This window comes from Protomyctophum bolini, assembly GCF_963924005.1.
Source record: "Protomyctophum bolini genome assembly, chromosome: 1".
NCBI classification, from domain to species: Eukaryota; Metazoa; Chordata; class Actinopteri; order Myctophiformes; family Myctophidae; genus Protomyctophum; species Protomyctophum bolini.
In genome coordinates, this window is record NC_137862.1 from 30,003,291 (window position 1) to 30,021,843 (window position 18,553).

Consider the following 18,553-nt stretch of genomic DNA (forward strand, 5'->3'; position numbering starts at 1 on the left):
AAGTAAGGGTCCTTTGTCTTACAGTTAAAAGTTGCTCTATGCTCTTTTTTGCCCGTGCTTGTGTCTTGGCCAACGCATGGTGCAACTTAACTTAAACAATAAACTTGGCATGAAATCGTGCTGCACGCTGGTTCTGGCCAACCTCTGAATGTGATTGTGTCGATTGGCAATCGTTCTCACTGCTATGGCTACAAATCCTTCAGTGATTGAGCTTCAAAGTGCGCAATACTAAACTCTTGTATGGTTGTCTGTGTCAAAGTGGCTCAACAATTCACACCTCTATGACCCCTTTTCCACCTGTTGGTTCCCGATGGGAACCGGTTCAGTTCATGACCCAGAGCTCCAAGCTCTAGGCCTGTGAAGGCACTGCAAGGCAGGCAGGCCTGTGAAGGAAGGCAGGCAGGTCTGTGAAGGAAGGCAGGCAGGCCTGTGAAGGAAGGCAGGCAGGTATGTGAAGGAAGGCAGGCAGGCCTTTGAAGGAAGGCAGGCAGGCAGGCCTGTGAAGGCAGGCAGGCCTGTGAAGGCAGGCAGGCAGGCCTGTGAAGGCAGGCAGGCAGGCCTGTGAAGGTAGGCAGGCCTGTGAAGGAAGGCAGACAGGCCTGTGAAGGCAGGCAGGCCTGTGAAGGCAAGCAGGCAGGCCTGTGAAGGCAGGCAGACAGGCCTGTGAAGGCAGGCAGGCAGGCCTGCGTGCAATCTCTGCATGGCAACACAATTTATGTATGTCATGTGACATGATGACACTGTGTGCCTGTTGTTCCCACACAGACAAGAGGGGGGGGGGGCTTGGTGTCTGTATGTGTGCCACACACTAACACATGTGTCAAAGTATAACGTGTGTGTGTGTGTGTGTGTGTGTGTGTGTGTGTGTGTGTGTGTGTGTGTGTGTGTGCCCCTGCAGTGCGTGCAGTATTCAACGGTCTTACACATGGGAATCTTTGTGTCTGTATAAGTATTTGTCATCATTGTGGACAAACTGTAAATGTCTTACAGTATTGAGACACACGGCAGCCTTTGACCTCTATGGAGAAAAAACCCTTTATTGAAATAAAAACATCAAACATTTAGTAATCAATGTAATTGAATATTTGTGTTCAACATGAACACTATTTTTGATATTTGGGTTAAATTTGACAACTCCAGAGGCATTCCGATGTCAGATTCCTTCCCAGGGCTTTGTGAAAGAAGCCCGGCGGCTACCATTAGAGACTGACCCCCCCTCCCACCCCCCCCCCCATCTCGCTAAAACAGATGCAAGTATTTTTTTTTCGTAGGAGGTTTGCAAAGTCCGCTGTTGGCAAAGCGCTTTGGGGGCAATATATGCCCGTAAGATGAAGTCACAAACATTGCAACTGTAGTCGACTCCCACTCGCCCCGGCAGGACAGACAAGGCTTTATGTGCACCAAGTGCCAGCTGGTACCACGGGTTCCTCAGCCTCCTCCTTAGTCGCCGTGCACTTCATTTGTTGCTGCCTCTGAAACCAGAACCGGGACATGGAACTGAAATCGAAGAGAAAACCTGCGATTATCTTCCTCGGCTGCGTGCTTGCTGTCACCTTTTGTTTTAGTCTTTGTTCGGCTGAAAAACGTAAGTGTTGGAGCTTGTTGCTGGATTTGGGTTCAGGGTGTCGTCATCATCAGTAGGCGGTGCAATTAACTCATAATTTACACTTTGTCAGACGACAGTGTCACTCACCGACCACAACAGATTTTCAGATTTTAACTGCATAACGCAGAGCATGCTTTTTTATTGAGTTTTACACTGCAATGTTTACTGTATATGCTGTGTGTGTGTGTGTGTGTGTGTGTGTGTGTGTGTGTGTGTGTGTGTGTGTGTGTGTGTGTGTGTGTGTGTGTGTGTGTGTGTGTGTGTGTGTGTGTGGCGGGGGGAGGCAGGGTGGGGGGATTTGGGGGAGTGAGAGAGAGAGAGAGAGGGTACAAATGTGGCATTCCCAAACAAAACCTCATCAATTTTCATCTCAGTATAATTCCCCTCAAGGCCCTAATTTTCATCCCGCTAGGTTTAGAGGCCTTTGTTTTGTTTTGTTTGTTTGTTTGTTTGTTGTTGTTGCTGCGTGGCGTGGCGTGGCGTACCGCAACTAATTCTCTCAACGCTCTTATCCAGTTTGCACAGTCTCTCATGACGCCGTGTCGATACAAGAGAACAGCACTGTCGACCTCCTGGTCGCTAACATCGACTCCAGTCCTGACGTAACGCTCACCATCGTACAGAACCATGAGGATTTCTTCTACTTACAGGGAAACGAACTGATGGTTAGGAAAGGATTGGATTATGAGGTAATCCTCCTCGCCTGCATGCATTAAGAACGTGTTGTTGTTCACGTCTGGGTCACATCCAGCAAGATACTTCATGATCATTCATGGTCTCGTCTTATTGTTGAATCTGATCTTATCTGATATTAACAAGCATCTACTTTACATTGACCGTAACCCCTTTTAGACCGGAGGACGATTCTACAAATCCTGACAGTTTTCTGAAAGACCTTTAGGGCTGTATTTTGCGTGTCTTAAGTACCAGGTCTTATTACCTAACTTGAGTAAACTAAAGACCTGGAGGCGTGATCAATGCCATTTGGCTATTCTGAGTGCCCAAAATATATAGTTTCTAGTAGGTTCTCAAACTTTGTCATGTCAAGGAACCCCAATTTCACAATCTGAACATATGTTAAAAACTCTGAAAGAAAATATATTCAAAGATTTGTGCCACATTTTCACGATATTTTTCAATAGCTAAAGTATAACATAATGCTTTAAAGCACCAAAAAGGGTTCCTGCCCTGAATGGGTTCGTACCACTATGTAACCTGAACCCGGTTTCCGTGCTGAAATCTTGCTCGCTCAGGGGATAAATTTAATCTTGACCAGCAGGTCAAAAGTCTTGTCACATCTTGTGTCTAGGTTTCAAAGGTCATGACCTTTGACACCACCTAAATGTCTCAATGGAAGAGCAGAGAGACACTATACAACCACCCCAAATTGTATATAAGTTATATTGTATTAAAATATTCTACATACAGATTGGACACATTTACATTTTATTAATTAAAAAAAAATACATAATGAAGCTTTATTGTGAACCAATATTAATATATCCATGTTTACAATAACAATTATTCGTACATGTATGTGAACATGATTCGTTTAAAAGTTAATTAATTTGTTTTAGTATATCCTATCTTAACATTGTTAAAGGGCCACTTCACCCCTTTTGCAACCAGATCCTATTTTAATGATGTTTGGGAGACAAGAAACACTTTCCTGTGGGTTCTATGTGGGTAATATGTGTTTTTACAACTTTTTATAATAGTATTTCAAAGTGTCCATGGGCTCCATGATGTCATGGACACGGCATGGGCTCACTTCCTTCCTGGACTACAATTCCCATAATGCTTTGGTCCACTCCTTCTCCTTGTGGATAGGGGGTGACTGTCTTACTGAGTAGTCCAGGAAATAAGTGAGCCCAGTGTCCATGACATCATGGAGCCCATGGACTCTTTGAAATACTGAAATATCTAAAAACACATTACCCACATAAAAAACCCAGGAAAGTGTTTCTTGTCTCCCAAACATCATTCAAATAAGATCTGGTTGCAAAAGGAGTGAATTAAGTGGCCCTTATTTGAGATTATGGATGCTTAAAGCAGCACTTTACCCATGTTAATATATACTTGGTCCTCACTAGATGTTCATTATAAGATGGCCATTTCTGTCTACTAGCTCTACTACATACCTGGGGTCATTTCAAACAAGATTTCAAAGTATAATCAAGAAGACGATTCTACCAATGCCTTCTAAATCAGTTTTCTGGAAAAAAAAACTGTTTCTATGTCAGTGATTCTCAAAGTTTATCATGCCCAGGACCCGCAAAATTATATGTATTTGGCCGCCGACCCCCATCTGAAAATATGTTGTTCCAGGGACCCCGGCCAAAGAAGCAAAGATTTGAGTTAAAAACGTCTGAAAGAATGTATTCAAAGATTTACGCCTCATTTTCACGATTTTTCAAAAATAGCAGACCTACAAGGTCATAACACGGCACTTGGTGCCGCACTATGAGCTTGTAGATCTGCTATTTTTCAATAGCTAAAGTATAGCATAATGCTTAAAACACCAAAAGGGGTTCCCGCCCAGAATGTGTACGCAAGAACAATGGTGTCTATTTTAGTGCTCTTTTCCAGGAAGAGAAAAGCATTAGCTTCTAAATTCTAATAGATTGGAATCCCCACAGATGATGTCATTGGTAGGCAGGTTTCTGAACTGTCCACAGCCCTCCTCTGAGACGCAGAGTGGTATAGAAGAAGGAAATGGTACCATTTTTTGTAAATAACATTAGTGAGGATCAATTATAATTATGATGTCATTGAAAATAGCTGAATAGCATTGCTGATACAGTAAATTGTGTGTGTGTGTGTGTGTGTGTGTGTGTGTGTGTGTGTGTGTGTGTGTGTGTGTGTGTGTCTGTGTGTGTGTGTGTGTGTGTGTGTTTTCAGTTATTACCCAGTGCAGATGCTGTTGTGGTACAAGTTGAATGCAGCAGAACAGACTCCATATCTGTAAGTATAGAGTGATCACATAAATCATAATATGCTAATGTTTGGGGTTCTCAAACCTATTAAGTTCAAGGATCAACAGTTTAGTACAGTATGCGTAACGGCCTTTTTGGACACCCATAACGTTGAGATGAAAGGGTTGCACACCTTTAGGGTCTACTATCAATCCTTTAGCTTTTGTTAATATCTATGATAACATCACAATTTAAAGCTGTTATAAACAATAATATGTCAAATATTTAATGGCCTTTTTTTTTTACAGCCAGCCAGAACACTCCAAAAAAAATTGTCTCTGTGACACATCTAGGCGCCACAATCTGCATTCAAAGATTTTCATAGAAGCTTTGTCATTGGTCAATTTGCCTGTCTACTTCCTGATTGGTTAGTCATTGCGACCAGGTTTTATCTTTGAACGCAGATTGTGGCCCCTAGATGTGACAAATTTTTGTTGGGAGCGTTCTAAAAAAAGGAAAAAAAGGTCATTACAAATTTGACATAACTATTGCTTCTTAGGCTATAGCAGCTATCCAATTTATTTCATGAATATTATTATTGTCATTATTATGTAATGTGGAGTGATTCATTCTTTCGCTGTGTTTAAGGTAAATGTGTCGGTGGAGGTTTTTGTGGAAAATGTCAACGATAACCCTCCGAACTTTGCACAGAACCACTATGTCCTGGACGTCAACGAGGTGAGACACTTTAAAATGACTTTTCATAAAACTAAAAAAAATAAAAATGTATACAACCACTTGCAGCTGAAATACCACTGTATGCTGATCATGGATTTCTCTCCCATGTAGCTTACTCCAATCAATACCAGCGTTGGACTGATAGAAGCTACAGATATTGATTCAGATATACTGTATTACCGCTTAGAATCTGCAATGGTAAGAATATACAGTACACAGTATCTATATTACAGGGGTGCCCAAAAGGTAGATTGTGATCTACCAGTAGATCACAAAGGCATGGTAGATCACGTGACATTCCCCTAAAAATATATATTAAAAGAAAATGCCACTTGAATTAAGTTGACTTGATTGATTGACATCACAAAGGGCCTGTCAGCTGCCTCAAACCCACAATGCAATACTTTGTTTTCAAAAGTGACAAGTTACAAGAAAAGAAAACCCTTCTAATTCCAAATCGACCATAAAAAACTATGATATATATTATTTTTTTATACGTGGTGCCAAAGTTTGTGTTATTGCGAATGCATTGGGCGTTTAAGTTAAATAACTCAGAAACTATAAAACATTTAAAAGTAAAAAGTGTGTCTCCACAGTCAACTGAATTATATGTGAATGGAGTTTCTAGGTGAAATTGATTTTTTTAAAGTTTTGCGTGGGCACACAAAGTGTTTTAACAGTATGAGAGTATATACAGTAACAGGGTTTATACATTGTTTTGTCACCAGGAGAAGTATTTCCGCTTGGAGAGCGTCAACGTTCCAAAGATTCTCATGGCAAACACGTTGGAATACGACGTCATACAGAAGATCTCTCTTGTTCTGCACGTACAGGTACAGTACAACCAAACACTGAGCATTATCATGAATAATTATGACTATTAATTAGTACACAGCAGTGTTGTTTTTTACAGCAAATTAAAAATTTAGTTTTAGTCATAGTCTTTTGAATAAAAGTAGTTTTTCACATTTTAGTCACCTGGAATGTTCTAGTGTTAGTCCAGTTTTAGTAAACTAAATATCATAAGATTTTAGTCGACTAAATCTACAGTTGACTAAAATGTGTTTTGACAGGCCTTAATATCGCAATGGCAGATTTTACACTTTGGTTGCATGCTGAAAATAGCCAACATGTCGCGCTGCATCGTGCTGTGAGCTTGTAGATCTGCTATTTTCAGCATGCAACCTAGCATAGTTTGCATGCTTAGTTTTAGTCGACGAAAACGACACTGGTCTGGTACACAGTGGTACACATTTACACAGGAGGATGATGTAATAATGTTGTCTCCCTATATATACGTTCCAGGACACATTCGACAGCTCTTTGACCAAGGAGCCCTTCTTCACGGCCGTGGCCACCATCACGGTGAACGTGAAGGACATGGACAACCGGCCTCCGTGGTTCCAGCCCTGCACCAGGGCCACCCTCGGCATCGCCAAGCTATGTGTGAGCACCAACTACAAGGGCAGAGTCAACCTGACTGAGAAAGAGGTGAGGGCATCATCATCATCAGTGATGTTGTTTTTGGCAGCACATTTCTATTTTTAGTTTTAGTCATAGTCTCTTGAATAGGCTATAGTTTTCATTTTGTTTTAGTCACATAGTGTAATAAGTCTAATAGTGTAATAGTGGTGTAATAGTGTAATAAGTGTATTCTGTCTTCTCTCTCTCTCTCTACCCCCCCTCTCTCTCTCCACCCCTCTCTCTCTCTCTCCACCCCCCTCTCTCTCTCCCCCCCTCTCTCTTTCCCCCCCTCTCTCTTTCTCTCTCTCTCTCTCTCTCCACCCCTCTCTCTCTCTCTCCACCCCCCCCCCCCTCTCTCTCTCTATCCCTCTCTCTGTCTCTCTCTCTCTCCACCCCCCTCTCTCTCTCTCCCTCTCCTTGGTCCCACCTTATCGCTGCAGCTATATTTTTTATTTTGTTTTTGTCAGTGGAAAAAGGTAGTTGACGAACATTTTTCGTCTTAGTTTTAGTCGACAAAATCAATACTGGTCATCGTAATAACATGCTCCTTCTATTGTCCATTGTCGCATCGCTGAGTAACGTCTACTCACGTTGCATAATTGTACATTTACCAGAGTGGTGCCCTTTGGGCACTGGCCTCCTTGGAGTTGGAACGATGCAAGTTTGAAATGGATGGCCCAGCCTGCAGTTATTATGTCTGTGTCCCTTTTATGTATGTATATACTGTATGTTACGGACTGTTCTGAAGTCTAGGGGTTTACTGCCCGTAACATGTATGAAAGAACAACACCGTTCATAAAAGAGTATCTGTTTTAATACTCAGCAAATAAATGACAATAAATACAAAGTGGCTCAAGTGCATAACGAATGACTGAACAGAACACTTACATGACAGAATGGTCATGTAAGTGTTCAAGCAAAAGAGACCCACCAAGGGACCTCACCCCAAAACCCTAACGAACAACAGGGGCACAACTACAACTGAAAACCATAACACACAAAACTAACACTCCTTCCCGAAGGGAGTGAAATTAAAGGGAAGGCAAAACAACACTAAACTGACATGACGAAACAAACATAAGAAGGCGGCTGGAGGAAAGGCCAACGCTAAGCAGTGTTTCCTCTTCAGAGTCCAGGCAGAGACTGAGCTTTATAGTCCAGGTAGCCACGCCTGAGTTACCACAGGACCAATAGGGGCTGATCAGGCTCCAAGCCAGGCCCTCCTCAGGACGGCAACACATAATAATAATAATAATAATAAAACTTTATTTGTATAGCACCTTTCATGACATGAAATGCAGCTCAAAGTGCTTTACAGAACAATGGAGCATAAAAGAAAAGCAAGGAAACGACATTAAAAAACAAGCAGTAATGCAATTAGGGACATTAGGGACACGTCACTCAGCATCTGCAGGGGACAGAAGCAACACAGTACCAGGCAATAATAGGCGTCCCTATAACCTGTACAGCTAAACAAGCCTACTAATAAATATAGATATAATCGCATTAGCTCTATATAAATGTATTACTATAGTACTAATCAAACATAAGAACAAAAACAGCCAACGGCTGTTACACCCATACGTGTGAGTTATTTGTCAGGCATGCCCAAATATGGTAGTCTATATAATCTACAGCTGATTTAGTCGAACAAAATGTATTTTGGCGGGCCTGGACTGTTTTTTTCACTTGCTGAAAATAGCCGATCTACAAGCTCACAACGAGTCGCGCTGCAACACCTTGTGAGCTTGTAGATCGGCTATTTTCAGCATGCAACCAAGTGTAAAATGACTTATACTGGAGTCCCTTCCTAACATTTTAGTCTAGTTTTTATTAGAGGAGAAGAATGCATGTTGTTTATATATTATTGGATTATTTAACTATAATGCTCTTTTCCACACAGGATGGGCCTTTAGCATTGGATCCTGGCCCTGTGTTTGCCAGGGATGGAGACAAGAACAGGAGTGAGCAGATCAGCTACAAAATACTCAGAGGTATGGTGTGTGTGTGTGTGTGTGTGTGTGTGTGTGTGTGTGTGTGTGTGTGTGTGTGTGTGTGTGTGTGTGTGTGTGTGTGTGTGTGTGTGTGTGTGTGTGTGTGTGTGTGTGTGTGTGTGTGTGTGTGTGTGTGTGTGTGTGTGTGCGTGCGTGCGTGTCTGTATTTTCTGTAGTAATATGTATGTATCTGTTTATCTGACTGTGTTTTCTGCCCAAATATGGTTAAGAGATAAGACATCATAGTAGTGCAGTCGCATCCACTTGCCACTAGCATCATATAATTATGTCTTCCCCAAATATGGCTCCAGCCTGGAATAATGGTGAAGGTCACAGTGACCTTGACCGGCGCTGACCACCAAATTCATTTCAGCTCATTCTCGACTGCAAATGGATGGTTGTGCAAAATGTGAAGGCATTCCTGAGATATTGTGTTCACAATGTTGGGATGTATGTACTGTATATGGACAGGCCTACAGTATAAGTTAGTACAAACAATTAAGCCTCCGGTTGGAGCTTTCGCCAGAAAATATTTTGTGACAGACGTGAATTAGCCCTTCGCGCAGTCCCTCTAAGCGAAGAGACAGGTCAAGCTGTCCTTCTCACCCATTGAGATGCATGTTAAATGGATCATTTCAGAAGCAAAACCTTCCAAATGTCTTCTAGATCTAGTCAGCCAGGGCCTGCAGTGGGCTATGGACTGGACAAATGTGCATGACATTATTTAAATAAACTAGAAATACGAGGAAATGACAGAGGGATAAATCAACCTTTAACGGCCGCCCGACAGGAATTTTCATGTTGCACGGTAAGACTACAGTCATTATTATTATTGACATCACCTGGGTGGGTCAGTCGTGTAACTTTCCCGACGGTAAGCCGTGTAAATGTTCAACAACACAGCCATGCAAAATAACACTGACAGCTATGAGGTGGCGAAAGCTTGACCTGCATAGCAAGCTATTTGGATTGGCATTGGACAATCGCTTTTTGGGGTGGGGTTTAGCGAAGGGCTAATTGACCAACCACAAACCTTCTTACACCGGCTGACAGAGCTCTCCAGGAACAAGTGTGTATGTAAACATTAAAAATGATTTGTAATACTTATTATTATTATTACTATTATTATTATTATTATTATTATTATTATTAATAATAATAATATTTTTTAGGCTCCATGTCTATGGGTTTTAAAAAAAAGTCTCTACTTATTTGACAAGCTTATATATTGTAGAAGGAAAGGAGGCACTGGAGCAACTGGACAGTTTAGGCCCTTATTTTATTAACAGGGTGCAAGTAGTAAAGCGACACCGTTTCGATGTTCAGTTACATCTTCTTCAGGTCATGATATATTATATATTATATTGTATTAACAAGATTTATTTTGTTGGTTTGTTTTTTTTACCAGGAAATGAGGGCAGTATATTCCAGATTGACGAGGAGACAGGAAACATCACCATGGCTAAAGCTGCTGATATTGTTGGTCCAATAACCCTCACTGTTCTGGTACCAATCTAGTCTAGTCCTTTATATTGTTCTTGATTTCGTCGACTAAAACTACCTTTTTTTACTGACGAAAACTAAATGGAAACTAAATGAAAACTAAGCTATGATAACTAAAACTAAGACTAAATATATTGACAATTTTGTTAACAAAATTAAAGAGATCTAGTATATAATAAGTAAAAGACACAAGTCATTTTACACTGGGTGCATGCTGAAAATAGCCGATCTACAAGCTCACAAGGCATAACGTAGCTTGTAGATTGGCTATTTTCAGCAAGTGTAAAATCAACCAATGCATTTTTGTCAACAAAAACCAACTGTAGATTTAGTCAATTACAATCGCATGACATTTAGTCGCCTAAAACTAGACTAAACACTAAAGCATTTTGGATGACTAGAATATGACTAAATTCAATTTTATCCAAAGACTATGACTAAACTAAAATCAAAATTTGCTGCCAAAATCAACACTGTTCTGCACCGATTCCAAGTCATTTGCTTATTTTGCTATGCTCTGCAAGAGGCTATAGCTGTCTATGACAGACAGTGTTGATTTATAAAACTAAGACGAAAAATGTTCGTCGACTACCTTTTTTCACTGAGGAAAACGAAATGGAAACTATATGTAGACAATTTTGTCAACAAATAAAAACTAGAGTAAAATGTTAGGAAGGGACTAGTGGACAAGAGATCCAGTGTAAGTCATTTTACAATTAGTTGCATGCTGAAAATAGCAGATCTACAAGCTCACAATTCAAAAATGTTATTCTAAGCTCACAACGCGTCACGCTATAACGTGTTGTGAGCTTGTACATCAGCTATTTTCAGGATTATTTAACTCATTCTGGGCAGGAACCCCTTTTGGTGTATTAAGCATTATGTTATACTTTAGCTTTTGAAAAATAGCAGATCTCAGCTCATAGCGCGGCACCGAGTGCCACGCTACGAGCTTGTAGATCTGCTACTTTTGAAAAATCGTGAAAATGTGGTGCAAATCTTGTGAACATTTATATTTTCAGATGGGGGTCGGCAGCCAATTACATATATTATTGGGGGTCCTTGACGTGAAAACACTGGGTTTTTCATTAAATTTTCAGGATTTAGAAGACATTTGTAGAATTGTCCTCAGGGTCTAAATGGGTTAAGGATTGCACACATGAATATTCATCATTGACATCTTGGGCCGTCTCTCTGACACACCGTTTTCTAATACCTCCTGCTTGGATGTCATGGTTCCATTCCAGGCCTCACAGGTGACCAACAGGGACCAGTTTGCTGTGACCCAGGTGACCATAGAGGTGATGAGGAAGAGCCGGAACCCTCCGCGCTTCGAGAAGGAGCGCTACGAGGGATACATCTACAGCAACTCTGTCCCCGAGAGCATGATCCTCAGAGACAGGGCTTCCAACAGGCCCTTCAGAGTCCGGGCCAGGGACGAGGACTTTGCCAGTGTGAGTGACGACGTCCCTTTCTGTACTAAAAAAAGTAAAGGTTTCTCAAGTTCAAAATGTGTACAAAATCTTTTGAAAATAGCCAATCTACAATTTAGCTTGTAGATCGGCTATTTTCAATTGGCCAAAATAGGGCTGGAGTGGTTAATGGATGTTTTCTAATCAAAATTACAATCTCCAAAGTAACTAGTAACTAAAGTTTTCAAATAAATGTAGTGGAATAAAAGTACAATATTTGGATCCAAAATGTAGTGAAGTAGAAGTGAAAGTATTGGAAATACTCAAGTAAAGTACAAATTCCTCAAAATTGTACTTAAGTACAGTACTTAAGTAAATGTACTTTCCACCACTGAATAAAAGCCTATAACTGCTACTTTGAATAAATGGCATTCGATCGTACAATCTGTACAATCAAATTGATTGATTGATTACATTAAATAGCCACACAAAATGCGAGGAATGTTTAATCCTTACTTCTTTTAAATGAGTTTCTTCGTCAGACGCTTAGATCAGTTTGCGGTCGTGCACCAGGGTGTGAATCCAGATGTTTTGATCTGTTTCTTTGTGGGTGAGGGACCAGGGTGTGAATCCAGATGTTTTGATCTGCTTCTTTGTGGTTGCGGGACCAGGGTGTGAATCCAGATGTTCTGATCCGTTAATTTCTTTGTGCTTGCAGGACCAGGGTGTGAATCCAGATGTTCTGATTAGTTCATTTCTTTGTGGTTGCGGGACCAGGGTGTGAATCCAGATTTTCTGATCAGTTAATTTCTTTGTTGTTGCGGGACCATGCAGGGTGTGAATCCAGATGTTCTGATCAGTTAATTTCTTTGTGGGTGCGGGACCATGCAGGGTGTGAATCCAGATGTTTTGATCTGTTTCTTTGTGGTTGCGGGACCAGGGTGTGAATCCAGATGTTCTGATCCGTTAATTTCTTTGTGGGTGCGGGACCAGGGTGTGAATCCAGATGTTTTGATCTGTTTCTTTGTGGTTGCGGGACCAGGGTGTGAATCCAGATGTTCTGATCCGTTAATTTCTTTGTGGGTGCGGGACCATGCAGGGTGTGAATCCAGATGTTTTGATCTGTTTCTTTGTGGGTGCGGGACCATGCAGGGTGTGAATCCAGATGTTCTGATCCGTTAATTTCTTTGTGGGTGCGGGACCATGCAGGGTGTGAATCCAGATGTTTTGATCTGTTTCTTTGTGGGTGCGGGACCATGCAGGGTGTGAATCCAGATGTTTTGATCTGTTTCTTTGTGGGTGCGGGACCATGCAGGGTGTGAATCCAGATGTTTTGATCTGTTTCTTTGTGGGTGCGGGACCATGCAGGGTGTGAATCCAGATGTTTTGATCTGTTTCTTTGTGGGTGCGGGACCATGCAGGGTGTGAATCCAGATGTTTTGATCTGTTTCTTTGTGGGTGCGGGGCCAGGGTGTGAATCCAGATGTTCTTATCAGTTCATTTCTTTGTGGTTGCGGGACCATGCAGGGTGTGAATCCAGATGTTCTAACTTCTGATCAGTTCATTTCTTTGTGGTTGCGGGACCAGGGTGTGAATCCAGATGTTCTGATCAGTTAATTTCTTTGTGGTTGCGGGACCAGGGTGTGAATCCAGATGTGAAGTACGAGGTGCAGTACAGCAGCTATGTCAACGTGACATCAGAGGGCTTCATCATTCTGAAGAGAGTTGTGAAGACAGAGTCCTTTGCACTTCAGGTAGTACAACAATCAGTGTTGATTTCGTCGACTAAAACTAAGACGAAAAATCTTCGTCGACTACCTTTTTTCACTGAGGAACACTAAATGGAAAATAAATGAAAACTAAGCTACGATGACTAAAACTAAAACTAAATATACTGACAATTTTGTCAACAAATAAAAACTAGACTAAAATGTTATGAAGGGAGTAAGTGGACAAGAGATCCAGTATAAGTCATTTTACAATTAGTTGCATGCTGAAAATAGCCGATCTACAAGCTCACAAGTCGTAAGTGAGTCATTACGACGGCATCAATGCCCGCCAAAATACATTTTGTTGGGCTGATTAAATCAGCTGTATATTTAGTCTACTAAAACTAGACTAACACTAAAACATTCCAGGTGACTAAAATATGACTAAAACTAAATGAAGTTTCATTCCAAAGACTATGACTAAAACTAAAATAGCCAATAGCTGCCAAAATGTAGAGAGACACTTGTCGTCCAATGATCCCTGGGTCGGCGGTTCGAATCCCGGCTCCTCCTGTCCTGTCCACATGTCGAAGTGTCCTTGGGCAAGACACTGAACCCTACGTTGCCTCCAATGAGTTGGTCGGTGTGAGCTTGCCACCATTGGTGTGTGAATGTGGGAAGTGAGGACGCTGGCGTCGACTGTTTCGCCGCTTCACCTCCCAATATATGAATGAATGAACCATTGTAAAGCGCTTTGAGCACTTGGAAAAGCGCTATAAAAATGCAATTAATTCATTGTCTTTACATGTGCGTGCAGCTCAGAGCAGTGGATGCCTCTACGGGAGAGTTTGGTACATCGGCACTTTCCGTTCAAGTTATACCAGGTAAGACACCCTGCTTGGTATGGAACACTAACCGTTTTGCCGCCAGCATTAATTAATCTATCTATCACGCATTGCCAAGGTTTTATTGTGCGTAACACTTGCGTAACACACACAAAATGCTGTGTGTGGTGTCTTGACCGGTTGTTGTTCTCTCGGTCGGTGGTAGAAAAACCCGACCGTGAATATCACAGTGCCTGCTGTTGGCCGTTGAAAAACCTTGTTTTCACCAGAAACGACATTCATTGCGCCAATTTGGAGATACAGGGCTTTGAATGCAGCCCATACAGTGCAAGTGGATGCGCGCGCATCTTCAAAATGGCTGCGGCCACTGTCCCACTTTGACTGTTATGCTAACGAACGGCAGCTAACGATTCGATCGGATCAAAACATGGATTAAATAATATAAACCCTGGAAAACGTAGGCTACGGTTCTGGCAGGCTAGACGATTACTTTAAGCCTACGGTTACTACGGTTCTGGCGGGCTGCATGCTAATATACACACTCGACACTCCCTTGCTGCTATGTCCCATTTCTGTTCAGCACATTTGAACGGTACTGTATGTACTGAAAGGACACATTTACTGTGAATCTAAACGTTTTAAAATGCTGAATGTGAACATAATAACGCTGCCGCGGAGGAAACCACTTAACTCTATTTTTGAGATTTTAGATGTTTTTTTTTCATACATCAGTGTTATTGAACACCCTTTACTGTCTGTGTGTTTGTTAAAAAAATTGAACCATTGAAAAGTAGTAAAAAGCGCTTTGGACAAAACCTCTTAACTCCATTGGACCCTCAAACCGTCTGTTAAAAAGTAACTAACTCATCTCCCCCCTCATGGAAGTAATTGACAATATATAAAGTCACAACACCAACTTTGATGAGGCTGTATTGCTTAGTTTTCCAAATGGCTTTCTTCATTTTCAGATACATTTAAATTTATAAGTAGAGATATTTTACTAAATATAAGTTTTATGCCAGGACTTTCAAATGAATATGAAACTAGTTCCCAAACGACTCCGAGCCTTATAGGAATTAATTATTGGGTGAGTGCACACGCAGTGCTACAAGTTTAAATGGCGACAAGGTCAGTCTGCTAACCCTGCGTGGAAAGAAATGATCTATGGCTGTGTATTTTTGAATACATGAAATGTATGTTAGATCACAGACATTCTAGGGCTATTAACTTGTAAACTGAGAATATTCAACCAATGTATTCACTAAAACCAGCTTACAGTTAGTTAATTTAAGATGTATTTGTGTGTGCTCGTGCTACGGACAAGTGACTTTTGTGCCCGGACAAGTGAATGGGAAATGTACTTGCCCGCAGGACAAGTCCATCAACAAGTTAATGTCAAGCCCTGCTACAGTATGTGAGGGATGGTATATAATTATAAACCCATCATCGCAAGCAATGTACAAAGAAAGCAGGTGTTTAGTGTGTATCAATTTATTGATTACAATTGTTATGTTCCCGCACACACGACGAGTACCGGTTCATTTTTAATTCAGCAATTTATTGGTGTTTTAAGCATTATGTCATACTTTAGCTATTGAAAAATAGCAGATCTACAAGCTCATAGCGCGGCACCAAGTGCCACGCTACGAGCTTGTAGATCTGCTATTTTTTTTAAATCGTGAAAATGGGGCGCAAATCTTTGAATATATATTCTTTCACAGCGAACGTTTACTTTTAAACTCAAATCTTCGCTTCTGGGGAGGGGGGATCCCTTGAACAACATATTTTCAGATGGGGGTCCGCAGCCAAATACAGATAATTCTGGGGGTCCTTGACATGAAAAAGGTTGAGCATATAGAAACATGGGTTTTTCAGAACTGTCAGGATTTAGAAGCCTTTTTTAAATCAACCTCAGTCCAAAATGGGTTCACTTTTCATTGATTTATGACAGTATACATATACATAATTATGAGGTAAGAAACCCTAGAGGGGCTTATAGGAGCTAACCTCCTCCATTTACATACACTTTGATTTCCTTTTTTTCCTTGGCAGCGGTGGCCGTCCCCTCGGAGTCGGGGGGCGGATACCGTGCAGGTGACATGGCGCTCCTTGGCCTGGTCATGGCTGCCCTCCTGGTCCTCTGCCTCATCGTGATTGGCTTCCTGGTTTCCCGCTTGAGGAAGGGGACCGCTAATCTGAACAAACTGTCAGAGGTGAGTATGATTCAATGAGTTTTTTTTTTTTGTTTTTTTTTTTTTTTAACTGAAGGAGTCTAGCCGTCTATAAAGCTGCGTTATAGACGGCTGCTGCTGTTCGTCCCGTTTGTGCTGTGCCAGGTCGCGCTGCGCCCGTTCGTGCAATTCTCGTCTTTGCATTGACTTTGTATGGGGGTGTGGAACGCGTGTGTTGAATTTGAACTTGGTGAGATACCAGTGCTGTGATAGACAAAATACTGACTGGATCTATGATAAAGACGTGGTGCTCCTGTCCTGAGTAGCTTTGATGAATATTTATCAGTTGAAATTCACAGAAGGGCTCTGTGTTAAAACGGAACAAATGAACCGTGCTAACGCTTGGACTCCACCATGGCATCTGTAGCAACATTGAACAATGCCTCAATATCCACCATGCTTCATTAACTTGTGTATTAATGACAGCCCTTCCTCCTCCTGTCTCCCTGCCAGTGTTTGGGCCCTTGCCTGCGGGCCACCCAGAACGGAGGCGGGCCAAAGGACTCCGTGGAGTACACCAACGATGGCTTCCAGACCGAGGGAGACCAGAGCCGGGGCGGAGGAGGGGGCAAGCGTTGGGGCGGCCTCGTGCCCAGACGGAGCACCCTCCCCCTGGGCCGAAGCCGGGGGGTGATCCCCCTCGAGCGAAAGAAGCGCCACTGCTCAACGTGTGGCGTGTACACGAATCACGTGGCCAAGGGCGTCCGGGGAGCAGGAGGAGGAACGGAGACCGGCGAATACGTAAAGAGCCGGCAGAGGAAGGAGGGTCAGAAGACGGTGTCGTTCAAAGAGGTCGAGGACTCGTCGGAAATCGAAGTGGAGATTATTCCATACACCGTGGGCCAGGTACAAGATGACACGGAGGAGGAGGCCCCCAACGGCGAGGTGGAGATGGACGGGGTGGTCAGAGACCCGGCCGCGCCTCGGCCGGAGGGCGACGACGACACAGCAGAGCCCGTGGAGGACCAGGGTAGTGGCGGTGACGTTGACTCGGAACAAAAGGAGGAAAGCAAGGAGGCGGCTGGCTAAACCCAGAGCCATAGAGTATAGACAGAGTTGCGACATTGAGGGGGGGGCAGAAAACAGCCCGGTCACGTGGTTCATGTGTACTCGCACGAGCCTCATAGACTCCAATTCATTCCGTAAACTTCTGGTGTCCCTATTCGCCAATTGTCTATAGGTACGTAGAAGAGCCGCCATTGGACTGGCCCCGTGAAGTGAACGGAGTTGTCATAACTCTGTCTTACTCTATGGCTCTGGCTAAACCCCGGTTTATACTTCGTTGCACGACAGCATCACAGACCGAAAAATTGCCAATCTACAAGCTCAGAACGCGCTGCAGATGCGACACATTGTGAGTTTATAGATCAGTTATTTTCAGTCCACCACGCTGTCGTATGACGGAGCATAAATTAGGCATAAGCGGTGCAACTGCTCAATTCATCACTCCACAGATGACATGGACACAAACATTCACAAAACTGAGAGAAATGCTGTTTCCTTTTAAGTTCTTTTTCCCCGTTTTTCTCGTTGATATTTTTAAGTAGATATCTCTGGATAAACATTTCTGGTTATGTGCGTCAAGAAGAGATTCAAGGACGCAAGGAGTATTTATTTTCTACTGGGAATATCCACCGTGTTAGCATAATTGATTATAATACCATAACTACCTGTACAGTGTACAAAAATGCTTTTCATTTGAAAGCAACTTGAATCAACATGAGGGCAAGTACAAAAAAAAAAGGACATGGTTTATATCAGTGCTCAATAAATGTGATTTTAGCAAACAAATCTTTAGGCCACCATAGCACTTCCGGTAGAAATGTCACAATGCACTACAGACATTTTGAACAAGCTTTACTAAAACACAATAGAATATTATGGCCACAGCAAAATATTTGACCCAAAATAAATCGGTTTACTGAATACTAAATGAAGGGACTTTTCTGTGAATTGTATTTTGAGAATGTTGTGTAAAATAACAATTTTATGATATAAAAAAAACAAAATATATTGTTAATATATAGTTGACATTTTGTACTTTTGAAGGAATAATAAAGTTTGAAAGATTTGTTGATGTGAGGCTACCTTGTTTGACATGCCTCAGTAAAAACATTCAAATTAACGTAGGAAATT

At 42.0% G+C, this 18,553-nt stretch overlaps 1 protein-coding gene across 2 annotated transcripts; it reads left to right on the top strand.

Moving 5' to 3' along the window:
- Nucleotides 1-1,420: 1,420 nt before the first annotated feature.
- Nucleotides 1,421-18,488, top strand: cdhr5a (cadherin-related family member 5a). 2 transcript variants are annotated; one of them, XM_080767949.1, is made up of 14 exons: nt 1,421-1,585; nt 2,123-2,295; nt 4,508-4,570; nt 5,170-5,259; nt 5,371-5,457; nt 5,988-6,092; nt 6,565-6,750; nt 8,627-8,717; nt 10,126-10,196; nt 11,468-11,674; nt 13,273-13,386; nt 14,159-14,225; nt 16,239-16,399; nt 16,871-18,488. In XM_080767949.1, the coding sequence occupies exons 1-14, from the start codon at nt 1,492-1,494 to the stop codon at nt 17,444-17,446; spliced, it is 2,085 nt and encodes a 694-aa protein (XP_080624075.1). In that variant the 5' UTR covers nt 1,421-1,491; the 3' UTR covers nt 17,447-18,488. The 2 variants fall into 2 exon arrangements, with proteins under 2 accessions (XP_080624075.1, XP_080624074.1); XM_080767948.1 differs by having other exon boundaries at nt 1,422-1,585; nt 10,126-10,223.
- Nucleotides 18,489-18,553: the final 65 nt, after the last annotated feature.

Bases quoted from the DNA above. Each gene is read 5' to 3' on its own strand.
- cdhr5a (XM_080767948.1), top strand. From the start codon at position 1,492: ATGGAACTGAAATCGAAGAGAAAACCTGCGATTATCTTCCTCGGCTGC. The intron at 6,093-6,564 runs GTACAGTACAAC...TATACGTTCCAG, and splicing joins CTCTTGTTCTGCACGTACAG to GACACATTCGACAGCTCTTT. The intron at 14,226-16,238 runs GTAAGACACCCT...TTTCCTTGGCAG, and splicing joins TTCCGTTCAAGTTATACCAG to CGGTGGCCGTCCCCTCGGAG.